This window comes from Camelina sativa, chromosome 20 (assembly GCF_030686135.1).
Source record: "Camelina sativa cultivar CO46 ecotype springtype chromosome 20, ASM3068613v1".
NCBI lineage: Eukaryota > Viridiplantae > Streptophyta > Magnoliopsida > Brassicales > Brassicaceae > Camelina > Camelina sativa.
Window position 1 is genome coordinate 12,634,823 of NC_141899.1, and position 25,916 is coordinate 12,660,738.

Genomic DNA, 25,916 nt, shown 5'->3' on the forward strand with positions numbered 1-25,916 from the left:
TAACTTGCTTAATAGCTAATTCTTGTTCTACCCATTTTAAATTTGACGTCATATTTCATGTTTAAAATATTGAGAAAAAATATATACTCGTAATTTCAATCTTTTTTTTGTGTGTGTCTCAAACTCGTAATCTCTAATAAGAGTTTAAAAAACAAAAACAAAAAAATCGTAAATAAAAAATACATATTTTTATAAAATGTATTGAACAATATTCTATGGTATCTTGCTCTTTCGTTTTTGTAATTATTGCTTTCAATTTTTTAGAATTATGAATGTTATGAGAATAATATAAGATGTTTCTTTTCTATTTTTAATGAACCAATAATAAGATTTGGCATCTGAAATACTTAATTCCATATGTTTCTTTTCTATTTTTTATCCTCAAACAATCCATATGTTCAGTTGTTGTTTTTGCTCATAATTTTAATGAACCAATAATAGTGGATTTTTTAAAAAAGCAATTAAGATCTGTAAAATATTTTTTCCAGTAAAATACCTTAATATTTTTTTAGTACCCACAGGCAAATGAACATTTAGTCAAATAATATCGAATCAAGTTTGGTCAATTTTCTACAACAGACTTACTATTTCTTCACGGAGATTAGTAAGTGACACCTACCTGGAGGTGCATAACATGTGATTTATATGTCCTAATATTGTATTTGCATTTAATTAGTGACTAATATAATATTAACTATTAGTTAAAAGGGAGTGTATGAAAGAAAAAGTAAAAATAATAAATTATCCTTTGGTTTTCTTGCTTTTATTGTGGTTCCTACTATAGTTGAGCATTTGTTGCGGGACTATGCCATTAGGTGCCGTAGACGTGTTCGAGTGTAATTGTTTTTTTCATCTTTTTTATAAAGTTCTGGGAGTGTCCCCTAGTCATTCACCAAAAAAAATATCCAATAGAAAATAATATACTACCACATCCTTACTTTACACTTGGTTGTTTCCAAAAAGTAATTAGATACTACTACTCACTTGCCAATTTAGAAAATTAAAGATATATGTTCACGATTTTTTCTTTAATTTCCTAAGATTTATTTGAACATAATGAATTAAGAATACAAAACTACATAATCAGTTAATGTTTTAAGGAAATGTATCAAATTTTTATCAACTTGTCATTAAAAGGTGGAACAAATCATAATAAAGTGATATATATATCTTATATAACATGAGAAGGTTTTTCTCAAACAAATCATAATAAAGTGATATATATATTTTATATAACATGAAAAGATTTTTCTCAATTTTGCTAAGGAGTTGACACTTGGCTTACTATATTTCTGACACTAGTATTTTTTATTTGTATCTAATTAACTATAGTTTAGATCTAATTAACTACAGGCTTATAAAACCAAAAAAAATCATCTGTATTTCCTTTTTTCTTTAATCAGAAACATATGCAACCCCCAAGAATCTAAAACCACATTATATCGATCAGTCTCTGATTGGTTTCATCTTGGAACTATATACCAACATTTAATTAAATTTATAGGTTTGAATTCTTGGTTTTAATTTCTGTGTTTGAATCTTATATAATTTTCACGGGCACAAACGTAATCAAATTTAAGTATGATGGTGGGTAGGTATTATTTAAATAAATTAGCTTAAATTAAATTTTAAAAATTTGTTTATATAAAATTAAAATTTTGAACTTACTTTCTGGAAAATTATGTAAAATTATGAAATGGTTTTGATCTAATTCTATAATTACATTGTTTGATTCACACTTATTATTTTAAACGTTATGTTATTTTTGAATTTTATAAAATTTAGAAGTTTTCATAATAGGAATTTCAGAATTAATTATGAACATAATCAGTTATGTTTTGATTTGAAATAATACCATCATTTTATGTATTGCCTTATACCCACTATTTTCTCAATTTTCATTTTTGTTTCTATTACTTCTCATTTTTAACTTATAATTTTGAAACACTTGCGAATTTATGATCATTAATATTTGATTTCAATCTCTTCTCCTTCTTAAAGGCTCAAACATTCTATAAAGTTTAGTTTTCTAAAAACAACCTATTACCATACAAACAAATCCTCTTTCAGACTATTGTGAAAACTAAAACATTGACTTTCTATTCTATCCTCAATTCAATCTCCAACGAACAACAAAAAACCGGTAACAATAGTATCGTTCTTTGGATCATCCGTTTTCGGGAAGTTCCTAAGTTTAGAAGAAATATTGTCTTACTAAGTCTTGAATATTTTTTCCAAAAATGTAAATTATTTTTTCTATTGTTCATCTTTAGCTGATTTATGCAATCATTTTAAAATATTTATAAAAAGATAAATAATGTCATGTGTATTTGATTTTAAAAGAATTTTAATGTATAGTGATGTTGGGCGCCAGATTCTTAGAGTAAAAGTTGAAAGAAATCTTACTATATTATAATTATATCATCTAATAATAAAGTAAAGTTTTCTTTTGGAAAGCTGCAAAAGATTGTCATTTGATGTTCTCTTCTTTCACAAGTGTCATTTTGTTTCTTTTAATTTTTAATGTAACAAATTTATTCAATTGAATTTACATAATAAAATTTTCGCTTAACAAATAATTTTATGATTAAATTGTTTAAGAAATAATATTATAATATATATATATATATATATATATATATATATATATATGGGTTGTATAGGATAATGTCGAGTAATAATTGGCTGTTTTATTTCCACACTTTAATATAAATAATTCACATGATCTTGATATTACATTATTTTCAATCCATTCAAATTAAACTAAATTATATTTTAATATATAATATCTAAATAACTAAATGAGAATTGAATATATTTTTTGATAAAGAGATAATTGTACATATTTCTGTTTAAAGAGAGAAGTGAATATATATATATTTAAATTCATGATTTGATTAGCTAAGATGCCCGCTCAAAGATCTATATTTATAATATATAAATTTTGGATATATATTTAAAAATAGACAATTTTAATTATTAATTCACAATAATGCATTTTTATAAACCTGAAACATTTTTTATTATTTTTTCTATAATGTCTCATCAATCCTATATGTTGTACTAATTAACTCTCATTATCGTAACTTTCATAATATTTATATTAATGCAATGAATGATTTATAATAGTATTTATAAATATTACATATATAAGAAAATATATTAATATGTAATGGTTGCATATCTATAATTCTCACAAATTATGTGACTCCTATAACAATGAAATTCTCCTTCTGTTTTAATTTAGTTGTCGTTTTAGGTTTTTAATGAAAATGCTCTCTCTATGCTGGACCATGGAAAGTGCTCTCTCTCTCTCTCTGGGATATGATATGGTTCATTTTGAGATATATTGTCAAAAGATTTTAAGTGTCATAGATGAGTCAAAAGACTGGCCAGCATTAGCTTCGGAATTATATTCTTTTTAGTCTTATCAAAAGAGGTTTTCTATTTTTTCTATTGGATTTATACCTAGATTGAACAATATTTGTGTCGTCCGTCTTGCAAAAGCGGCTCGAACACGAGGATATTTCTTTTCCTATGTAAATCCGCAGGGTCCGGAATTGTTAGCTCACAAGGCTATCCTATTTGAACCGGCTTAATAAGATATGGTGTTTTGAGGTAAGAAAAATTATATGTTGATGATCAAAAAAATTACAAAAAAATATCTAAAAATAATGTAAACTAAATCTGTGCATAACACATAGTGACAACTAATATATATATATATATATATATATATATATATATATATATATATAATTCTTGCTTCATAACTATAGAAAATTCAGTAAAATATAATTAGTAAACCAGTTCCGAAAATAAACAGCGAAGCTATGGAGTCTACAGAATATATGCCTCCACTCATTAGTATTCAATACGTATTACCACATCGTATTTTTTTCACTTTAGTTGTTTCTAAAAACTAGTCAATTGTTTCGGACAAAAAACAAAACACTAGTCAATTATTAACTACCCAAAGTTTCAATTAAAAATCTGAATATGTAATTTAAGTTTTGACAAAATAATGGAAAGTTCAAAAGGCCTTAGTTATATTTGTAAAAATCCAACCGTGTAGCATATTTTATCGATATTATTTAGCAAAAACATTCTGACAATTTAGCATACTTACTTAATAATAATATAGAAGACTTGCTTTGTGCTGTTCTTTGTATCAATTCGTCTAAACTATCGACTATTCCAAATAATTCGTATTGCTACATTTGGTTATAGTTTCTGAATCATTAAAAATAAAAATAAAAATTGTCAGAAAAGTGGGTCAAATCATCTCATATAATTTGGCAATAGACAAATGTAAGGTCCATGATGAAACAATTGATCAAACTTCATTTATTGTGCATAACACGTTTGATCAGATCTTAGTAATCTATATTAACATTTTTGAAGTACATTTTGTTTTATGCCCTTTAAGTTTTACTTATTTAATTTTTGTTTTACAATATTAACCCCTAAAACAATTCCATAAATAACATTGTAGAGAAACTCAAATAATAACTTTCTTAAATTGACCAACATTTGTTACATTTATTGCCATAAAATCTTAACAATATCTATACATTCTGATTTTTCCAAAAACAATTCTATCCATCTAAGTTTTCCAAAAACGCATTAATATTTCATCAGCAAAAATTTATTTTGATTTCGGTGAGACGGGTTAGCATTAATGCCATATAGGGAGTTAAGTGAAATTTTTTTTTTAAAAAACACTTTTAGATGTGTACTACGAGATAAATGTATTAATAGACTATACATATACCACACGAGTTAAAATCTTGAAAACACTACAAAAATCCTATACTTTGAATACTTATATCAAATACCTGTAAAATTTTATATTTTTAAAATCCAATAAATATTCATAACTATACAATCTAAAAATTAATAAAATAATAATAAAATAACAAATAAATACAATATAAATTTAAAATTTTAATATTAAAAATATTGTCACGCGGTGTACCGCGGGTTAAATCCTAGTTCCAAAAAAAATAGTATCATTTCAACGAATAAAACCTTGCACGAATAGACGAGATCATAAATTATATTTAGATGATGTGGTAAAGTCTATTATACTTAATCAACAAAAAAAAAACAATTAGAGTTGGTTTAAGTAACAAGTTAACATAAAGTTATACTACACATCCCCGCAGACTTTTTTCCATTGTATCCAAACGAAAGAAAGAGTAGCAGTCTCCAGTTAATAACTCGAAACATGGATTAAAAATAATAACGGCATTTTCTCTTTAATGACATTTTCGTAATAGTCTTTTTTACTAACAATTAGGCAATATCCCGTGTTTCAACATTTTTAAAAAAATTATAATAGAATAATAAAAGTTATTGTTTTATTTTTTTTAAAAAATTATTTTGTTTGAAATAATATTTATATTTAATGGTTCTGTAAATCTGTATATGTTTTTTTGAATATTAATTATTTTAGAATATTATAATATTTAATTTTTACTTATATATATTACAGTTTTATATTGTTTTTTATTGTATTTGTATCATTATTTTGTAGAATATGAAGTAGTAATTTTAATAATACAATTATAAACAAATAAAATTTATTAATTTATCAGCTATATAAATTTAGTTTTACCAATCCGCTAAAGTGAAAATTAAAACACACATTTTATTTTCATAGATTGAGTAATATATCTTTTTTTTAAGGTTCAAATAACAACATATGTAGAAACAAATCTGCATTTTATTAATCATAAGTATTATATAAAAATTCCAAACAATTTGTAAATAAAATAAAATAAAGATGATATGAGAATCATAATTTGAAATTTTAACAAAATATTTGAAATTTTGTTATTAAAAATAATTATATTGACTACTTGGATATAAAATCTTAGTTTTTGAAATTCCGATTTTTTTATATAAAAAAAAAATTTAATTTTCGTCTATAATTTATTAGAGAGAGAAATTTCTTTCTAAACTAGTAATTATTTAAAATCAATGGCATGACAATGTAAAATTAAAGAAGAAAATAAATTCTATTATATTAGCAGTTATTTTTTATTTTTTATTTTTTTCAAGTACAAATTAGTTTTGATTTGAATAGATTTCTTTTATTTTTCTAATTCTTTTATATTTGATCTGTCAGCTTTTTTATTTTTAATTAATTGATTAATCTTAATTAAAATTTTCTAATGGCAATTGAATGTAATTTTTTACACATTTTAAGGTTAGTTTCATATTTTTACTTCTCAATTAATAAGTAGGAAGCAAATAAAGGTATAAACAGTAGCTAGCAAAATGTTTTTGGTAGTTACCACAAGATCTGTTATTTTATAGGATTACTTTATTTTTATTTTATTTTTATACATGGTTTTATTTTAATTACTCTTCCTTTAACTAATTATGCTCAGAAAAAAAATAATATCAGAAATGCATTAATGTAAATGCAACTGTAATTGTAATAACAATTTTAAAGTAATTTCAACTAAGTTTCTTTTTCTGGTGTTTTTTTGTAAATAATAATGATCTTATATATCTCACTAATCCTCAATAACATTAAAACATTTGTAATGCTCGTTTTATCTATTTTTTTTTTCATCAATCAACATATAATGTGTGGTGCAAATTTATTAGAAAAGTACGCTTAAGATGGGATGACTTTGGAGTTGAAGCATTAGTAATTTTTGGTTAAGAGTAGTGAAGTCTTAGAAACAAAATTACACGTCTGAAACCCAAAAAGTTTAGTAGATATTTGAAGTAATTGAAAATGTTGCGTAAAATTGTAACACACCTACTTTGTATCAGAACCATATCTTTGACAGAGTTGCAATGGATTAGTTTAGTCGGGCGTGGGAGTGGGCAGGGATTTTCTGCAAACAATTAAGAAAACATGTTAATAAGATTAAAAAAAACACATAATAACACCAACACTTTATCGTTTATAATCACACAAAAAAAAAAGAAAAAAGGTTTCGAGTCAAAGATGTCTACCTATATATAAATATATATATATGTATATCATAATGTACGTGTAGTGTATCTCATTGCAATTCAGTTTTCTCATTATATATCTTTCAAATTTAACAAAAATATCTCTCTCTTTCTGTCATACGTACTCTACAGTTATGGCTTCGGTACTTCGCACATCTCCCAGTATGATCACGTCCACTGGTCACCCCGTCGTTTTCTCGTCAGTGTTACCCATTAAATCTTCTCTTCCCTCTATCCGCCTGATCCGTCTGTGCAACAAACCGACTTTGCTCATCTCATGTGGCTCCTCTGGGTCCAAAAAGGTGGCAACTAGTGCTACTCACCTCAAACCCATCGTGGAACAGTGGCCGGAGTACATACCGAACAAGCTCCCAAACGAGAAGTATGTACGTGTACTCGACACGACACTTCGTGAGGGCGAACAAGCTCCAGGTGGATCTCTTACTCCACTACAGAAGCTAAATATTGCCCGCCAACTCGCTAAACTCCGAGTAGACATCATGGAAGTCGGTTTTCCCGGGTCATCGGAAGAAGAGTTTGAAACCGTTAAAGCCATCGCCAAGACCGTGGGGAATGAGGTTGTTTCTTTATTTCCTTCAGTTAAAATGATAATATACAGATTTTATTTCCTTCAGTTATATATGCATGCAAAGTGTTAGGGATCCTCCATCGGAAGTGAGAAATAACAAACACCAGTGAATAAGAGATATTGATCAATTCAACTCATTGCACGTTGTTTTGGGTTGGAAACTCATGACTGCTTACACAAATATTAATTACTAACATAAACTGGAGTAATTGACAGATTTTGCAATTTAAAAAAAAAAAAAAAAAAACTTATTGAACAATTATGTTGGTGGTATCATTAGGTGGATGTGGAAACAGGTTATGTCCCGGTGATATCCACCCTTGCACGAAGCAAACATAGAGACATCGAGGCCGCTTGGAATGCGGTGAAGTACGCAAAGAGGCCGAGGATATGCGTATTTACATCTACGAGTGACATTCACATGAAATATAAGTTGAAAAAGACTCAAGAAGAAGTGATCGAGATGTCCATAAGTAGTATTAGGTTCGCAAAAAGCTTAGGCTTCCATGACATCCAATTTGGTTGCGAAGACGGTTGCAGGTAAATATCTAAAAACTTGAATATATTTTGATTGTCGTTTGTATCAATTTGGTTTCACGTTACAAAATTTTTGTTAGTAATCTTACGTTTGCATTTGCATTTCTATTTTGAAAGTAATATATAAAAATACAACGAATTTTTTTTTTTTTTTTTTTTTAGAACAGAAATTTCAGTACGTTTGCCAAAAAAAGTACTTTTTACATGCAAGTGGCTAAGTGCAACAACACGTAAATGAACGTCTGAAACTTTCCAGATCATAGTATAAAAATTATTAGCCGTTAAGTTATGACATTCAAATATGATCATGTCATATTTGGCATTTTTTAAATACTAGTGTGATTCTGATTCAGGTCGGAGAAGAACTTTCTATGTACGATTCTAGGAGAAGCGATCAAAGCGGGTGCTACCTCGGTGTGCATCGCGGACACTGTAGGGATCACAATGCCGCACGAATTCGGAAAACTCGTGACCTATGTGAAAGCAAACACTCCTGGAATTGATGATGTTATCTTAAGCGTTCATTGCCACAATGACCTTGGTCTTGCAACGGCCAACACAATCGCGGTACTTAACTAAATTGCCTCACAAAATAGATTATCAAGATGATGACAAAAATATGAAACAACAAATTTACATTATATTTAGGCTGTATGTGCTGGAGTCAGACAATTCGAAGTAACGATCAATGGAATAGGTGAAAGAAGTGGGAATGCGCCGCTTGAAGAGGTAAGATATTGTCGAATCATGAGTATCTTTCTTTGGTATAGCAAAGTAAAATTTTCAAAATGTGGCTTTTAACCTTACTACTATTTTACTATTTATTTTAGAAGACTAATAAAAACACAAAAATGATAATAATAGCAAGGCACTGGAAAATAAAAAAGTAAACACATCATTTACAAATAATTTTAAAATATGCTGGAGTTGTACTTGTAATAAAAATATGGTAAATTGAAGTTTACAAAATCATATGAAAATATGATAAAAGCAGGGGAAAAAATAAAGAATTAATAAGAAAAATTAAACCTACAAGCTGAAATGTATGATATAATGGAATTGACACTAGGAAAAAGAGGAATGGAATCACATGAATCGTGTAACCCTTAAATTAAGTATTTAAAATGATAGCCATCGCACCAACGTTGGTGACTCCTAAATAAAGTATTTAAATTGTGGAGTCATGCGTACATGCATGATTCATGTTTTTTATGGAAAAACCAATTATTTGTGACTGTATGTAGGTCGCGATAGCTTTGAAATGTCGAGGAGAATATCTGATGGATGGTGTTTACACAAATATAAACACACGCCAAATTATGGCTACTAGCAAGATGGTAACTTCATATATACAAATTGAAATTTATATGTCAATAGATAATGATTTAATTTCCTATGGCCTTCATAAGCATTAACAAAAACATATGTAAATTCTTGAGCAGGTTCAAGAGTATACTGGCTTGTATGCTCAACCACATAAACCCATAGTTGGAGACAACTGTTTTGTTCATGAGAGTGGCATTCACCAGGTTCCGTAATTTATTATTATATATGTATGACAAGAAAATAAAATATGGGAAATGGTCTGATGTATGCATGTGTATGTATGGTGATTGTTCAAACATTTTGCAGGATGGAATGTTGAAAAATCGAAGTACATATGAGATCTTATCACCAGAAGATATTGGGATCGTAAAATCTCTTAAGTCTGGACTTGTTCTTGGAAAGCTTAGGTAAGTGATGTTTCTTAGTTTTATATTACTAAAGCTACGTACCATTGTTTAATTAGTTTAACCAAACATTAATGAATATATGCAGTGGACATCATGCTGTAAAAGACCGGCTGAAAGAGGTACCGTTGTGATTTCGTAATTAATAGTTTAATCTTTAATCATATATGATAACTATTGCACGATATGACACTTTTTGGAGATAAAATGTATTTCATAATTTGTTTTCTCAGTTGGGATACGAAATCAATGATGAGCAATTGAAAGACATCTTCTCACGATTCAGAGATTTAACCAAGCAGAAAATGGTTTTTGATTTTATACATATATGCGTTAAAAAATTCGAAATATTTTATATTAAATAATATATTAGCATAAACTACGAATGGATTTATTATATATATATATAGAAAGGGCCCTCATACTCAATTGGTTTCAATTCGATAATGTTTTCAGAGAATCACGGACGCTGATCTGAAGGCATTAGTGGGGAACGGTGATGAAGTCTCAGTAAAGAAATTAAACAGTAATGGAACTAACAAACTCATGTCAAGCCCTCAGATTCCCATTTTGGTATAAGTTTTTCAAGAGGACGTCGTGTATTTGTGTACAGTGTACGTACTACAGTCAAGTTTTAATTGATATGCATATGTCTTGTTGTTGTAATGAATTAATACAGTTATTAACTGGGAATGTTTTCGTTCTATATATTTAATTTATTTTCAATAAGAATTCTATATTTTTACTTACTTTCACTTCACCTTCTCATTTTTCTATATAAATATTTAGTTTGTTTAAATAAAAAATTGAACAAAATATTGTTCACTAGAAAGTTGTCCGCGCGATGCACGGATCAATACTGAGCTCAGTTATAAAAAAATTCTAAAATTCCAATATTTTAGATAAATGAATTAAATGTGAATTGCAAACTAAATTGTGTTAAAACATTCATCTGATTTATAGAAAGAAAATCCTTGTGCTGTAAATGTTAACAAATAATTTATTTTAATAAAATTATATGGGTATATCCATGTGTTGGGGAAATGGCCAAAATCAATCCCAACTAATTGTCAAACTTTTTTTAATTTTAATACCTAATCTTTAGTATATTGTAAATAACAACCTCAACCGTATTTAAATTCAAAATTTCTAACTTAACTATATAAAATGTTGTCAATTTCAACATCTGTTGGAACAGTGTTAAGTGAAAGTTTAACGGTACTAAGTCAGACTACCCGTATCATCCACGTGGCAGTGGGACTTGGGAAAAACGACGTTTTCATCATTTTGGGTGTGTTGTGGGAAGAAATAAAACAACGTTATTTAGTATTTTGCAATGATTCGTAATGCATGACGACATGGGAGTCTACTCATCTCCCATTTCCAGCAAGCACAAGTCTGCATTACCTTATGCAAACTGACAAAATTTCCACAATCAAAAATTTCATATTGATTTACTTACAGCATTCCCATATGCAAACAATGTCGATTTTAATCCCCAGATGCAAAACGACGTCGATTTTAATCCCCAAATGCAAAATGACGAGGTTTTGTTTCTTGCCACATCACATCCAAAAATGACCAAAACGACAACGTTTCACAAAGTCCTACTGTCATGTGAACACCACAAGCTGTCTGACTCAGTACCGTCAAACTCTCGCTTAAAACCGTTCCAGCAGATGTTGAAATTGATAATATTTCATATAGTTTAGGTAGAAAAGTTAATTTTATATATAGTTTAGGTAGAAATTTTGAATTTAAATATGGTTCATGATGTTATTTACAAACTATTGAAGTTGAGGTATGAAAAAATATTTGGCAAATATTTGGTATTTTTTTTGCCATTTTTCCATCCATATGTTACATGGACAAATTAGCATATGGTTGAAGTGTTTGATGGAAAAGTGTGGAGTTTCATCAATTGATTCCGCTCTACGAATAATTTGTTATAAACCATAATCTTCGTCAAGATAATTTTTTCTTTTGTTTTTTGTCATCATTGAATCGATAATGCTCAATTCATAGTAAATCCCTACTACGCAAAGTAACACGACTTAGTAGAGTCAAAACCTCATTTATATGTATAACCTAATTTCTTTTTATCAAAAAAAAACTATATAGTGTGTAATGCTTTTACGATCGTAATTAACCAGATACAGTTAAGTATGAAAACGGTATTCCGACAAAATTGAAACCCATTTAATTACGAAGTTTGTAAATCACATCGATTATTCGGGGTTAATAAAGCTACCAAAAGGTAAAAGGCAAAATTTTATTATGAAACAAAGGGAGTAAAAATGTTTTAAACAAATACTCCCTCCTCCGTTAACACATAAACATGTAAAAACATTTTTAACCAATTTTTAAAAAACATTTTTTTAAAATAAAAGAAACATGTTATACAATTGTTTATGAATCTTAAACACTCTATCAATGTAACTAAAATGTTGCACCTTCTGTTCCGTAAAGTGATAAAATTTCATAAATTCATATGAAGTTCTAGGAATTAAATGTATCTCAGATATAAGATAACCATAAAAATGAATGAATGTTTACATATAAGTTACAGAAGTTTGCAATTTTGAAATCAATGAACACCTTTTTTTTTTTTCTACAAACAAAATATTTTTTGTGTTTTAAAAATACACACATGTTATAAGCCAAAACGCAAAGTATAGAAGAAATAACATATACTTAGGCAAACCTATAATGTGTTGTTTTTTCAGTAATAAATCTATCTTTATTTAATCATCATTATTATTAGTAACTATATATATTTACTGAAAAATTGTAGTGAGCATATATGTTTATTTTGTGAAAAAGAGTAGTAGTAAATATATATGATTTTTATTGTAACAACCCGTTCCGTGGACCACACTAGCCTCCCACTAGCTTGCTCCCATAGGCCCGAATCTGGCCCTGCAGGGCATCGATCATAATCCATCACCGTTGAAATCTAAATCCACCAGTAGGTTATTGGTGCGTCAGGCGTTACTCGAACCCTGGTCCCCACCCTTTAACAACCTTCCCACAGGACAAACTGTCACCAATTGACAGATCAATTGGTGACAGCTTGTCATGTGGGAAGGTTGTTAAAGGGTGGAGACCAGGGTTCAAGGAACGTCTATTACACCAATAACCTACTGATGGATGTGGATTTCCACGGTGAGGGCAATGTAACTAAAATGTTGCATCTTCTGTTCCGTAAAGTGATAAAATTTCATAGATTCATATGGAGTTCTAGGAATTAAATGTATCTCAGATATAAGAGAACCATAAAAATGAATGAATGTTTATATATAAGGTACAGAAGTTTGCAATTTTGAAATCAATGAACACCTTTTTTTTTTTACAAACAACATATTTTTGTGTTTTAAAAATACACACATGTTATAAGCCAAAACGCAAAGTATAGAAGAAATAACATATACTTAGGCAAACCTATCATGTGTTGTTTTTTCATTAATAAATCTATCTTTATTTAATCATCATTTTCATTAGTAACTATATATATTTACTGAAAAATTGTAGTGAGCATGTATGTTTGTTTTGTGAAAAAGAGTAGTAGTAAATGTATATGATTTTTATTGTAACAACCCGTCTCGTGGACTTCACTAGCCCCCCCCCCCCTCACGCTAGCTTGCCCCCATAGGCCCGAATCTGGCCCTGCAGGGTATCGATCATAACCCCTCACCGCGGAGATCCAAATCCACCAGTAGGTTATTGGTGCGCCAGGCGTTCCTCGAATCTTGGTTCCCACCCTTTAACAACCTTCCCACAGGACAAACTGTCACCAATTGATCTGTAGGTCAATTGGTGACAACTTGTCCTGTAGGAAGGTTGTTAAAAAGTGGAGACCAGGATTAGAGGAACGTCTAGCGCACCAATAACCTACTGGTGGATGTGGATTTCCACGGTGAGGGCAATGTAACTAAAATATTGCATCTTCTGTTCTGTAAAGTGATAAAATTTCATAGATTCATATGGAGTTCTAGGAATTAAATATATCTCAGATATAAGAGAACCATAAAAATGAATGAATGTTTGATAAGAAGAGAAAAAGTTGAAGGGAAAAAGTTTGCTGACGTGGCTGGCGGAAAAAGGGCGATCTAGGGTTTCTGGCTTTTCTCGCAAGTTTGATGGCACCGTCGGCCTCTCCTCCCGTTGGAGAGAGTCCGGTGACGGTCACCGGTGGTACTACAACAACGAAGGAAGGTGCTGTTTCTTCTCCGAGTGCTGGGGGTCATGGTGTGGATTTGAACGTGACTTCAGAAGGTGTATCGACTCAGGTGGTCTTGAAAAGTCAGGATGTATCGGAGAAGGTACCGGGGGAGAAGAGATCTTATGTGAACGTCGCTCGTAAGCATGTTTTTACTCGGCAGAAGTTTGATGCTGTGGAGGTGGATGGTCAGACGAAGGTGGTTGTGCCTAAGGAGGTATTTGCAGGAGCAAACCCTCTATGGGAGGACTTTCTTATTGGTAAGTTCTTGAGTATTAAAGCACCGCATGTGGGGAAGATCCACATGATTGTCAACAAAATTTGGCGTCTGGGGGATAAATCCTCTATGATAGATGTTTATGAGGTTAGTGATGCTGTTGTGAAGTTTCGGATCCATAGCTACAGTACGAGGCGTCGGATTTTGAACAGGGGAATGTGGAATATCATGGATATTCCAATGGTGGTCTCTAAATGGTCTCCTTTCAAGGAAGAAACGCAACCAGCTTTGAAGACGATGCCCCTTTGGGTTATTTTACGTGACGTGCCACCTACAATGTTTACTGACAAGGGTATTGAATTCCTGGCCAGTGCAGTGGGTAAGCCGATTAGACTACACCCTAACACAGAGCTCTGCACTAGTTTTGATATAGCTCAAGTCATGGTGGAAGCTGATTTAACAAAGGATCTCCCACGACAATTTGTTTTCACGGGGGAAGAGGAAGGAGAACTTGATGTTGTGATCAAATATTCATATATGTGGTTGCCGCCTAAGTGTAGTACTTGTCATAAATGGGGTCATTTGCAGTCCTCTTCTCTAGCTACCCCTGCAACAGGCTCGATGGTGGAGACTGTTTCGCCTCCAACTGAGAATCCTGTGATAGATGATCTGCCAGTGGTTCCTACCTCGGGTGTGATAACTTCCGAGGTAGTAGTCAATCAGGGGATTGTTTCAAGACCATCACGCGGATGTTCTACTGAGGAAGTGAATAGCAATGAGGCTTGGACTACACCTAGATTGGCTTGTAGTCTGGGGAAAAAGACTACTGCAGCCCTTCAGTTTGGTGAAGTTTCTATTTTATCTAATGTTTTTTCTGCTCTAAGTGGTCGAGATGAAAAAGGGGAGGATGAGTCTGATAAGGGTTCTACTGAGGAGGATATAGAGAACGTTGATAAGAGTAGTGAGGAAACTAGTGTAGAGGATAAGACAGAGGATTCAGGCGGTTTGGAGATCTCCCAACAGTCTAATCTACCTCCGGGTCCTGTGCAGTAGAAGCAGCAGTTGAGACCGTCTCTTCCTCGTGAATCCAATACGGCTCACAAAGTACTTTCGATACCACCCTCTCATTCAGCTCGGATCCAGCCTAAGGATCAGGGCTCACGTCAATCCTCCAAACAACATTAATGTTTGGATTCTTCTGGAATGTACGAGGTTTAAACGCAGCTTCAAAACATTCAGTTATTAAAAAGTGGGTTGCAGACCAGAAGTTTCAGTTTGGTTGTCTTTTAGAAACCAGGGTTAAGGAGCATAAGGCTCAACGGTTGGGGGCTAAGTTGTTTAAGGGGTGGTCTATTCTAACAAACCATGAGCATAACACGTGGGGTCGTATCTGGGTGCTTTGGCGAGATTCTGTGAGGCTTAGTCCTTTTTACAAAAGTGAGCAGTTGATCACTTGCTCGGTCAAATTGGAGGATCAAGACGCTGAGTTTTTCTGCTCTTTTGTCTATGGTCTGAATACGGTGGAGGAGAGACAAAGCTTGTGGGATGACTTGCGAGTTCATAAGGACTCTCCCATTATGAAAGATAAGCCACGGCTTATTTTTGGAGACTTTAACGAAACACTGATCATAGAGGAACACTCTCGAGGGGAGGAGGGTCCAGGGGTCACTGGGGGAATGTGGGATTTCCAGTTGATAAAGAATTATTGCTCACTCACTGATTTACCTTCTCAGGGTCCTCTGTTTACATGGTGCAACAAGAGGGATGATGATTTAATTTCTAAAAAGCTGGATCGAGTCTTGATGAATGAGGCGTGGCTAGATGCTTATCCGCAGTCGTATAATATTTTTGAGGCTGGAGGGTGTTCTGATCATTCTCGGTGTCGGATTAACCTTAGTGTCACTACTGATGCTCCAGTAATCCGACGCAAACCATTTAAGTTCGTCAATGTGATGGTTGGTATAGAAGAATTTAAACCCTTAGTGAAAGATTTCTGGCAGGAAACAGAGCCTATCCACATGTCGACTTCCTCACTTCATCGTTTTTCAAAAAAGCTAAAGGCTCTCAAACCTAAGCTGCGATCATTGGCTAGAGGGAAACTCGACCACCTGGTCGCGAAGGCAAAGGAGGCTTATGAGCTCCTCTGCCAAAAACAAGATCTGAACCTTACTAATCCGTCTCCAGCTGCTATGGCTGCTGAAGCGGAAGCTTATACCCGGTGGAGCACTGTTGCTAATCTCGAAGAGAGATTTTTGAAACAGAAGGCGAAGCTCCATTGGCTGCAGGTTGGAGATAAAAAAAACAAAAAAACGTTCCACAGAGCGGTTAAGACTCGTGAGGCACAAAACTGTATACGTGAGATATAAACTCTGGATGGTCGTGTTGTCTCAGATGCAAAGGAGATTCAGCAAGAAGCTGTTTGTCATTTCAAAACGGTTCTCTGCTTTCAACCTCCTAATTTTCAGGGTGTTACAGTTGAGGAACTCCAGACATTGTTACCTTCTCGTTGTACTGAGGCTGATGGTGAGAAGCTTACTCGTATAGTTTCTGCTGAGGAGATAAAGAAAGTTTTATTCTTAATGGCGAATGACAAGTCACCAGGGCCGAATGGTTATACATGTGAGTTCTTTAAGGCGGTTTGGGATCTAGTGGGGGTGGAGTTTGTTATTGCGGTTCAATCTTTCTTTGCAAAAGGTTTCCTCCCCAAGGGAGCCAACGCAACTATCCTTGCTCTTATACCTAAGCGGCTTGATTCTCGTTAGATGAAGGACTACCGTCCAATCTCTTGTTGCAATGTAATATACAAAGTCCTCTCTACGATCTTAGCTAACAGATTAAAGGTGGTGTTACTGGACCTTGTTGCAGGAAACCAGTCTGCATTTGTTAAAAACCGACTTCTGATCGAAAATGTACTGCTTGCAACGGAATTGGTTAAGGATTATCACAAGGAGGCTATTTCTACCAGATGTGCCTTTAAAATCGATATTGCTAAAGCCTTTGACTCTGTTCAATGGCCTTTTCTCACCAATGTGCTTTTGGCTCTTGCTTTACTGGCATTGTTTATTCAATGGATAGCATCATTCTCGGTTCAAGTGAATGGGGAACTTGCGGAATATTTTCAAAGTGCTTGTGGCTTGCGTCAGGGTTGTGCTCTCTCCCCCTATCTTTTTGTGTTAAGCATGGAAGTCCTGTCTCGAATGCTTGACTTATCGGCAAGTTTGAAACAGATTGGTTTTCACCCGCACTGTAAGTCACTTGGTGTTACTCATCTGTGTTTTGCGGATGACATTATGGTCTTCTCGGATGGTTCTTTAGCGTCTATTGAAGGCATTGTCGGGGTGTTTGATAAGTTTGCTCAGTTCTTGGGTTTAAATGTTAGTATGGAGAAGTCTACTATATACACTGGAGGTCTGTCTGTAGAGGACCTTCATCTGATACAAACTAGATTCAGTTTTGAGATTGGACTATTGCTGGTGAGATACTTGGGCCTCCCTTTGGTCACCAAGCGGTTTACTTCCTCTGACTATACGCCATTATTTGAGCAGATTAAGACTAGAATCGGATCCTGGACTGCCAAATACCTCTCTTTCGCAGGTCGTTTGAATTTGATCCATTCTGTGTTGTGGAGCATTTGCAGCTTTTGGATGTCAGCTTTTCGACTACCAAAGCAATGTTTAATGGAGATCAACAGGATATGTTCGGCGTTTCTCTTGTCTGGACCTGATTTAAATCCTAACAAAGCTAAATTATCTTGGGTGGATGTTTGTAAGCCTAAGAAGGAAGGTGGTTTAGGCCTACGATCCTTACAAGATGTGAATGATGTTAGTTGTCTGAAACTGATATGGCGGGTTGTATCTTCAAGTGAGTCTTTGTGGGTTAAATGGGTCCGCAACACGTTATTAAAGAAGGGGACTTTCTGGTCTATTAAATCAAATGCGTCGGGCTCTTGGATGTGGAGAAAGCTCCTAAAATTTTTAGAACTGGCAAAACAATTCTGTAAAATGGAAGTGAATAATGGTCAACGTACTTCCTTTTGGTTCGATGACTGGTCTACTCTGGGACAACTAGTGGATGTGGAGGGAGAACAAGGCTTCATATCAATGGGTACTAGTAAGCATATGACAGTTGCAGAGGCGTGGGGAAGACGTCATTCCCGGCGACACAGACAAGCTCATTTCAACTTAATGGAAGCGGAGTTGTAGCTGAAACATGATATGAGCAATCCCAGGGAGGACGAAATGCTTTGTAAATCTGCAAATGGTCACTTTAAAACACATTTCTCTACCAAAGATACTTGGAATCAGGTTCGACTGTCGACAGTGGAGGTAGCTTGGCATCCAAGTATCTGGTTCACTCACGCCACGCCGCGGTTTGCCTTCTGCACATGGCTGGATATTCGCAACAGATTGTCCTCTGGAGATCGTATGATTCAGTGGAGAAGGGGTCTACAAGGAACTTGTCTTCTCTGTAATAGCACCACTGAAACAAGAGACCACTTGTTTTTTGCCTGCAGTTTTAGTTCAGAGGTGTGGAAGGCTTCTGCTAAGAACATTTACAAGGCTAAGTTTTCCACCGTGTGGCACTCGACTCTCTCCTCTGCTTGTGATAACTGGGATACTCGGGTTCAGGGTTTTTTATTTCGCTCTGTTCTACAAACGTCTGTCTATTGCCTCTGGCAAGAGCGAAATGGACGAGCACATGGTGAGCCTCACCACCCTGTTTCTTATCTTGTTCATCTGATTGATCGACACATGCAAGATCAACTGCTATCTATCGGCCTCACGAGAGATCGGCGGTTCGATGATGCTTTACAAGTTTGGTTTGGCACAAGAGTCTAAAATCTAAAGTTTTCCTTATATGATTCTGGTTAAAAAATATTTCAACCCTATGATGCACTTGATGTAACAAAGCTATTTTTCTAAAAAATGAATGAATGTTTATATATAAGTTACAGAAGTTTGCAATTTTGAAATCAAACACCTTTTTTTTTTTACACAAACAACATATTATTTGTGTTTTAAAAATACACACATGTTATAAGCCAAAACGCAGAAATAACGTATACTTAGGCAAACCTATCATGTGTTGTTTTTTCATTAATAAATCTATCTTTATTTGATCATCATTTTATTAGTAACTATATATATTTACTGAAAAATTGTAGTGAGCATGTATGTTTTTTTGTGAAAAAGATTAGTAGTAAATATATATGATTTTTATTGGAACAACCCGTCCCGTGGACTCCACTAGCCCTCTCTCGCTAGCTTGCTCCTATAGGCCCGAATCTGGCCCTGCAGGGCATCGATCATAACCCCTCACCGTATAAATCCAATTCAACCAGTAGGTTATTGGTGCGCTAGGCGTTCCTCGAACCTTGATCCCCACCCTTTAACAACCTTCCCACAGGACAAACTGTCACCAATTGATCTGTAGGTCAATTGGTGACAGCTTGTCCTGTGGGAAGGTTGTTAAAGAGTGGAGATCAGGATTCGAGAAACGTCTAGCGATTGGGTTTTATGACTTGTTTTGTGTGTTGATGTGTAGGTGTGGTGAAAGTGTTATTGGTTGTTCTGTTTAATTGTAGGTTTGTTATATTTTATTTGTAGTTGTACTCTTGATTTGCTTGTGTGTATAGCTCGTAGATGGGAGGATCGCCTCACTGGGTATTTCTGGTAATACTCACGCATCTCATTGTGTTTGTGGTGCAGGTAGAGGCAGAGTGTGACCGTGGGATCATGGCAATGAGGAGGATCATGTTCTAGGGATTCGATTGGATGTTGTCTGGCTTGCTAGGTTGCTAGAGTTGAGTCATTAGAATGTGGCTTAGGTTGCTGGTTTTATGATTCATGTTGTTTGAAATATTAGTTTATGGTTTTGGAATTAATACTTTTATATCACATTGGTTATTGGTTATTTATTAATATTCTTATTTCTGCTGTTGGTTGTGTTTGTGGTTAGGGCTAGTGGGTATGGGACGACTAGCTTAGATTATTATTATTATTATTATTATTATTATTATTATTATTATTATTATTATTATTATTATTATTATTATTATTATTATTATTATTATTATTATTATTATTATTATTATTATTATTATTATTATTATTATTATTATTTTTATATTTATTATTTATTTAAAAAAAATGGGTCGAGTCGTTTCAGTTTGGTATAAGAGCCCTTACGGTTCTAAGTTCACTACGCTTTGTGCTGTAGATGTTTTGGATTTGCTTGCTTTGATTGATTATGTGAGTTAGTCAATTGTGTGTGGCATGGAGTCCTATAACATCCTCTTCGACCCTTCAATGAGATTCCACGGTATGTTATGTTTCTTTGTGTGGTTTTGATTTGTTTATATGCTTGTTAGCCTTTGTTCTTGGAAGAGCAGTGGTTAAAGGTGTTTGGGTTGTTGGTCGTGGATGGGGACGTGGTCGTGGTCATGGTCGGGCAGGTCTCGAGGCCAGCGAGTGTGGGGTCCAGAGTTCCACGAGGAGGTACGTCAGTGTCGCAAGCGTATCATGACGAACTAGAGGGGGTTAGCCGGTGAGCGTGCCGGGGGTGCTAGGAACCAATATGTGCGGTTGCAGCAGGTGTAGCCCAGGGTCGAGATGATCGCTTGGCAGATCTGTTGGCGTGCTGTTGGAGCGGTTACCGAGAGGGGTACCAGTGCAGGCTCCAGTTCTACCGCATGTGGCGGGGTGCAGCCGAGGGCTGCGGATGTTGAGGAGTTTCCATCTTATGTTAAGAGGATGAGCAGTTTCAAATGACCGGTATGAGATTATTCTCAAGAGGTATTGGGCCTAGAGAGGCGGATAGGTGGACATATGCAGTGGAGCAGATTTTTCTCTGTTTGGTGGTTAATCCAGTTGGATATTATAAGTTGAGTGGGCAGGTGTAACATTGCAATGTTATACTCGGACCACAAGAGGTACTTTTTGTCGAGAGATATTTATAGTCGTTAGGGATTGTTGCTCCTAAAGGGATGGTGATTCCCCTGAATACCGATAGCTTGAAGGGGCTGAGGGCTCCGAGAGTGGCAGAGGGGATGAGTAGTTCCCCTGATACCAAGATCTTGAGGATTGTGGTCCAAGAGTGAGACGGAATAACTCGAAGACGCTGGTCTGAGAGTGAGATCGGTATGGTTAGAAGGTTGTGACCTAAGAGTGGAAGAGTTGGGAGCAAGCAATGTATAGAACGTGAGCATAAACATAACGACAGAGTGTAGACCTCGAGAATTGATGGTGGTTTAATCTTGGATTTTAGTAGTGTGGCCGATGTGCTTACTGGTGTTGCTGGAGGTCCAGCGGGTGCTGTGAGTGTGGTGACAGTTTTGCTCAGACCGAGATGACCGTATTGCAGATTTTTCTGATAATGTTGTTGGAGAAGATAGAATAAGATGATTAGTTCTTATGAAATCTTGATGTGGAATGAGTTAAGGCATTATGTGATTCTAGAAATGGAAAGTGTTGAGGGAGTTAGAGTTTTACTATTTAAGGAAAGCGTCGTTGCAAAGTAAGAATAGAAAGTTCCAGAAAAGGAAAGATTCCATAAAAGGAAAGTTTCCATAAATAGAAACTTCTATGAATAGTTAGGACTTGTCTATTTTTGGAAAGAGGATGTGAATTGCCGGACAGGCGAAAAGTTTAATGGATGACCTGAAGAGTGGTCACAGATGAGATGATCAGTTCTCAAGGATCTTTGATTGGTGATTTTCAGGTGGCGGTGAGCTGGTGTGGGCATATTTGATTATTGATTTAGTAGAGCTGAGGAAGTAACCAGAGGATTTGTTGAGCATGAGATTCTTTCGTCCTATAACTTCACCGTGGGGAGCATCAGTGTGGTAAGAGTAGAAGAAGGACGAGGTATGAGTTTTATGAGTTCCTTTGTTTGGCAGGTTACTATAGGAGGTTTGTGCAGGGTTTTGCAAGTAGAGCACGCCCTATGACTAAGTTGACAGGGAAGGATGTTCCTTTTGTTTGGTGACAAGAGTGTGAGGAGGGCTTTGAAAGCCTTAAGGAGATGTTGACTACTACGTCAGTGTTGGCTTTGCCTGAGCAGGGAGAACCCTATGTGGTTGATACTGATGCATCTAGAGTTGGTTTGGGGTGTGTGTTAATGCAGCATGGGAAGGTGATTGCCTATGCCTCGCGGCAGTTGCGGAAGCATGAGGGCAACTATCCTACTCATGATTTAGAGATGGCTGTTGTAGTTTTTGCCCTGAAGATTTGGAGATCTTATCTTTATGGTGCAAAGGTACATGTGTTTACATATCATAAGAGCCTGAAGTATATATTCAGTCAGCCTGGGCTGAATTTGATACAGAGGCGGTGGATGGAGCTTGTGGTGGATTATGATTTGGAGATAGCCTATCACCCTGGTAATGCTAACATGGTTGTTGATGCTCTGACTCGGAAGAGGGTAGCTTCGGCTCAGGAGCAGGAGATGGAGTCTCTGGTAGGAGAGATCAGTGCTTTGAGCTTGTGTATTGTTTCACAGGAACCGTTAGGTTTGGAAGCAGTTGACAGAGCAGATCTTCTGAGTAGGGTGCGGTTGGCTCAGGAGAAGGATTTGGGGCTGGTGAATGCCTCAAAGGATGTGGATTCAGAGTATCAGGTCTCAGATAATGGGACTATATTGGTGCACGGTCGGGTTTGTGTACCCAAGGATGAGGAGTTTAGGCAGGAGATCCTGAGAGAGGCTCATGCGAGCAGTTTTTCTATTCATCCATGAGCGACTAAGATGTATCGTGATCTCAAGAGGTACTATCACTGGGTCGGGATGAAGAAGGATGTAGTTAGTTGGGTTTCAAGGTGCGATGTGTGTCAGCTAGTGAAGGCTGAGCATCAGGTTCCTGGCGGTTTACTGAAGAGTTTACCCATTCTTGAGTGGAAGTGGGATATGATTACTATGGACTTCGTGGTGGGTTTGCCAGTGTCCAGGACGTTTGATGCTATTTGGGTCATTGTGGACCGGTTGACTAAGTCAGCACATTTTCTTGCCATTAAGAAGACTAATGGAGCAACGGTCTTGGCTAAGAAGTATGTGAGAGAGATAGTCAGATTGCATGTGGTGCCAGCGAGCATTGTGTCTGACAGGGATTCTAAGTTCACTTCGGTGTTCTGGAAGGCATTTCAGGCGGAGATGGGCACTAAGGTGCATATGAGTACAGCTTATCATCTCCAGACAAATGGACAGTCAGAGAGGACGATCCAGACGCTGGAGGATTTGCTGAGGATGTGTGTGTTGGATTGGGGTGGCCATTAGGCAGATCACTTGAACCTAGTAGAGTTTGCTTACAACAACAGTTATCAGGTGAGTATTGGGATGGCTCCTTATGAGGTTTTTTATGGGAGGCCGTGTCGTACACTGTTATGCTGGACTCAGGTGGGGGAGAGGAGCATGTACAGGGCAGATTTTGTCCAGGAGACATCAGAGAAGATTCGGGTTCTCAAGCTGAACATGAAGGAGACTTAGGATAAGCAGAGGAGTCATGCTGATAGGAGGAAGAGAGATCTTGAGTTTCAGGTAGGAGACAGAGTGTATCTAAAGATGGCCATGTTACGGGGTCCGAACAGGTCATTGACTGAGACTAAGTTGAGTCCGAGGTATATGGGTCCGTTCAGAGTGATTGAGCGGGTTGGACCAGTGGCATATAGACTGGAGTTACCTAAGGTTATGCGTGCATTCCACAAGGTTTTCCATGTGTCTGTGTTGCGGAAGTGTCTCCGCGAGGATGATCAGTTGTTGGCTAAGATTCCTGAGGATCTTCAACCTAACATGAGTTTGGAGGCGAGACCAGTGAGGGTTCTCGAGAGGAGGATCAAGGAACTTTGGAAGAAGAAGGTTCCTTTGATGAGAGTCCTTTGGGACTGTGATGGTGTGGAGGAGCACACTTGGGAGCCTGAGGCAAGGATGAAGGCAAGGTATAAGGAGTGGTATGAGAAGCAAGCCGCGACTTGAACTTGTCTAGCCTGGTCCCATCTGTAATCCGTGGCTGGAGCGGGAATGGAGTATTCCATCCTATTTCTCTTGTTTAATCGGTCACTTGGGATGGTTGGTTGTGCGACTTAGTAACAAGACGAGGTGGTGCTCGGGATACAAAGTTTCCATTAGGCGGGGTTTTTGGAGGAAAGTTTCCTACGATAGAAGTTTCCAAAAGTAGAAAGTTTCCAAAAATGGAAAGTGCTAAATATGGAAAGTTTTACGGGAGTTAGAATTTGTCCATTTTAGCGGTGAAGAGCCTTGGAGAGGCTTGTGAGGCCTTAGTGGCGGACTTTCGAGTCAGTGTGACCATGTGTGGCGGTCTTTTTAGACATTGTGTGGCCTTTGTGGCGTGCTGTTTAGCCGTGTGTGGCCTTTATGGCGGGCTGTTTAGCCGTGTGTGGCCTTTGTGGCGCACTGTTTAGTCATTGTGTTGTCTTTGTGGTGGGCTGTTTAGCCAATTGTGTGGCCTTTGTGGCGGGCTGTTTAGCTAGAGTGCCTGTTTAGGCGGTCCTTCGGGACAGATGGTCTTTCTGAAGGTCCTTCAGGACGAGTGGCCTTGGTGGCGGTCCTGTTTAGGACATTTGTTTGGCCTTGGTGGCAGTCCTGTTTAGGACATTTGTTTGGCCTTGGTGGTGGTCCTGTTTAGGACATTTTTTTGGCCTTGGTGGTGGTCCTATTTAGGACATTTGTTTGGCCTTGGTGGCGGTCCTGTTTAGGATATTTTGTTTGGCCTTTGTGGTGGCCCTTGTGGCATGTATATGATCCTTGAGTGGTCATGAGGTATTCCAGTGAGGGGATATGTAGTTGGTAGGACATTGAGATGTTTTACGCGAGCCACGGGAGGGAAACCTGGATAGGGATAGGACTCAGACATGTTCAGAATCGTTTGCTCGCGACTCTTGGAGGACTTTGGTTCTCCTAGTACTGCCATATTCAGAGACTTTGTGGCTTGGGAGTATGGTTGGTATATCGACTTCGGATGACGATCCGGGGGCGCGTTGTAGGGTGGCAACCCAAGAGACGAATTGGATTTTTCCTTATATATTATGGCATGCGGGTTTAGGCCCGATGAGGAGCCAATATTAGGGCATGCAGACTTAGGTTTGATGAGGAGTCAATAAAAACTCAAGATTTAGGCCTATGAGTAAAGGAAAGTCCAAAAGTTAAGAGCAAATGACGCCTGGAGCGTGAGTCTATGCCTAGAGGTGACCTTCTGTAGATCGGTCGGAGGAGTGCGGGCCGTGGAGACGGTTGCACGGGAGTCCTTGGCTGATGGTTGTTCGAGATTCGAGGATGAATCTAGATTGGTGGGGAAGAATTGTAACATCCGTGTTCCAGGAATAGAGTTTGGGATATGTTGAGTAAACCAAAGGAGTGTGTTTTAATTGATTTTTGGTTTAATTAAATTCTGGTTTAATCAAATTAAACCAAAAACCCTTATTTCTCCTTCTAATTGTCAACGCCTCCTTTCTCCTTTTGGTGCTTTTGTCGACATTTTCATCAGAGAGAGGGAGAGAAAAAGACTTAACTCTTGGTTATTGGGTGTAAAGGAGAAAGAGAAGGAGATCAAGCTTTTTCCTTAGAGTTAAGAGAGAAACAGAACTGTCACGGTTTGGGAGAAGGAGGATCCGAATGGTCGAATCGTTTCGAAAGTTTCGT

General features: G+C 35.9%; 2 protein-coding genes across 3 annotated transcripts; both read left to right on the forward strand.

Moving 5' to 3' along the window:
- Positions 1 to 7,009: 7,009 nt before the first annotated feature.
- On the forward strand, positions 7,010 to 10,583 carry LOC104770652 (methylthioalkylmalate synthase 3, chloroplastic). 2 transcript variants are annotated; one of them, XM_010495109.2, is made up of 10 exons: positions 7,010 to 7,556; positions 7,848 to 8,107; positions 8,458 to 8,671; positions 8,753 to 8,833; positions 9,349 to 9,441; positions 9,547 to 9,633; positions 9,737 to 9,837; positions 9,923 to 9,956; positions 10,068 to 10,142; positions 10,291 to 10,583. In XM_010495109.2, exons 1-10 carry the CDS (start codon positions 7,113 to 7,115, stop codon positions 10,411 to 10,413), a joined length of 1,512 nt encoding a protein of 503 aa, XP_010493411.1. In that variant the 5' UTR covers positions 7,010 to 7,112; the 3' UTR covers positions 10,414 to 10,583. The 2 variants fall into 2 exon arrangements, with proteins under 2 accessions (XP_010493411.1, XP_010493412.1); XM_010495110.2 differs by lacking the exon at positions 10,068 to 10,142.
- A 6,866-nt stretch (positions 10,584 to 17,449) lies between these two features.
- LOC147918783 (uncharacterized) lies at positions 17,450 to 20,032 on the forward strand. Its single transcript, XM_087503701.1, has 4 exons — positions 17,450 to 18,468; positions 18,561 to 18,737; positions 18,784 to 19,084; positions 19,979 to 20,032. Exons 1-4 carry the CDS (start codon positions 17,450 to 17,452, stop codon positions 20,030 to 20,032), a joined length of 1,551 nt encoding a protein of 516 aa, XP_087359827.1.
- The last annotated feature ends 5,884 nt before the right edge of the window (positions 20,033 to 25,916 follow it).

What these genes read in the sequence shown, in the direction of transcription:
- LOC104770652 (XM_010495109.2), top strand. Translation starts at nt 7,113, where the DNA reads ATGGCTTCGGTACTTCGCACATCTCCCAGTATGATCACGTCCACTGGT. An exon ending in CTTGTTCTTGGAAAGCTTAG is followed by an intron (nt 9,838 to 9,922) that starts GTAAGTGATGTT and finishes GAATATATGCAG; the next exon opens with TGGACATCATGCTGTAAAAG. An exon ending in ATTTAACCAAGCAGAAAATG is followed by an intron (nt 10,143 to 10,290) that starts GTTTTTGATTTT and finishes TAATGTTTTCAG; the next exon opens with AGAATCACGGACGCTGATCT.
- LOC147918783 (XM_087503701.1), top strand. Translation starts at nt 17,450, where the DNA reads ATGGAAGTCCTGTCTCGAATGCTTGACTTATCGGCAAGTTTGAAACAG. An exon ending in ACAAGGAACTTGTCTTCTCT is followed by an intron (nt 18,738 to 18,783) that starts GTAATAGCACCA and finishes TTTTGCCTGCAG; the next exon opens with TTTTAGTTCAGAGGTGTGGA. An exon ending in GGTTCGATGATGCTTTACAA is followed by an intron (nt 19,085 to 19,978) that starts GTTTGGTTTGGC and finishes TTTGTGGTGCAG; the next exon opens with GTAGAGGCAGAGTGTGACCG.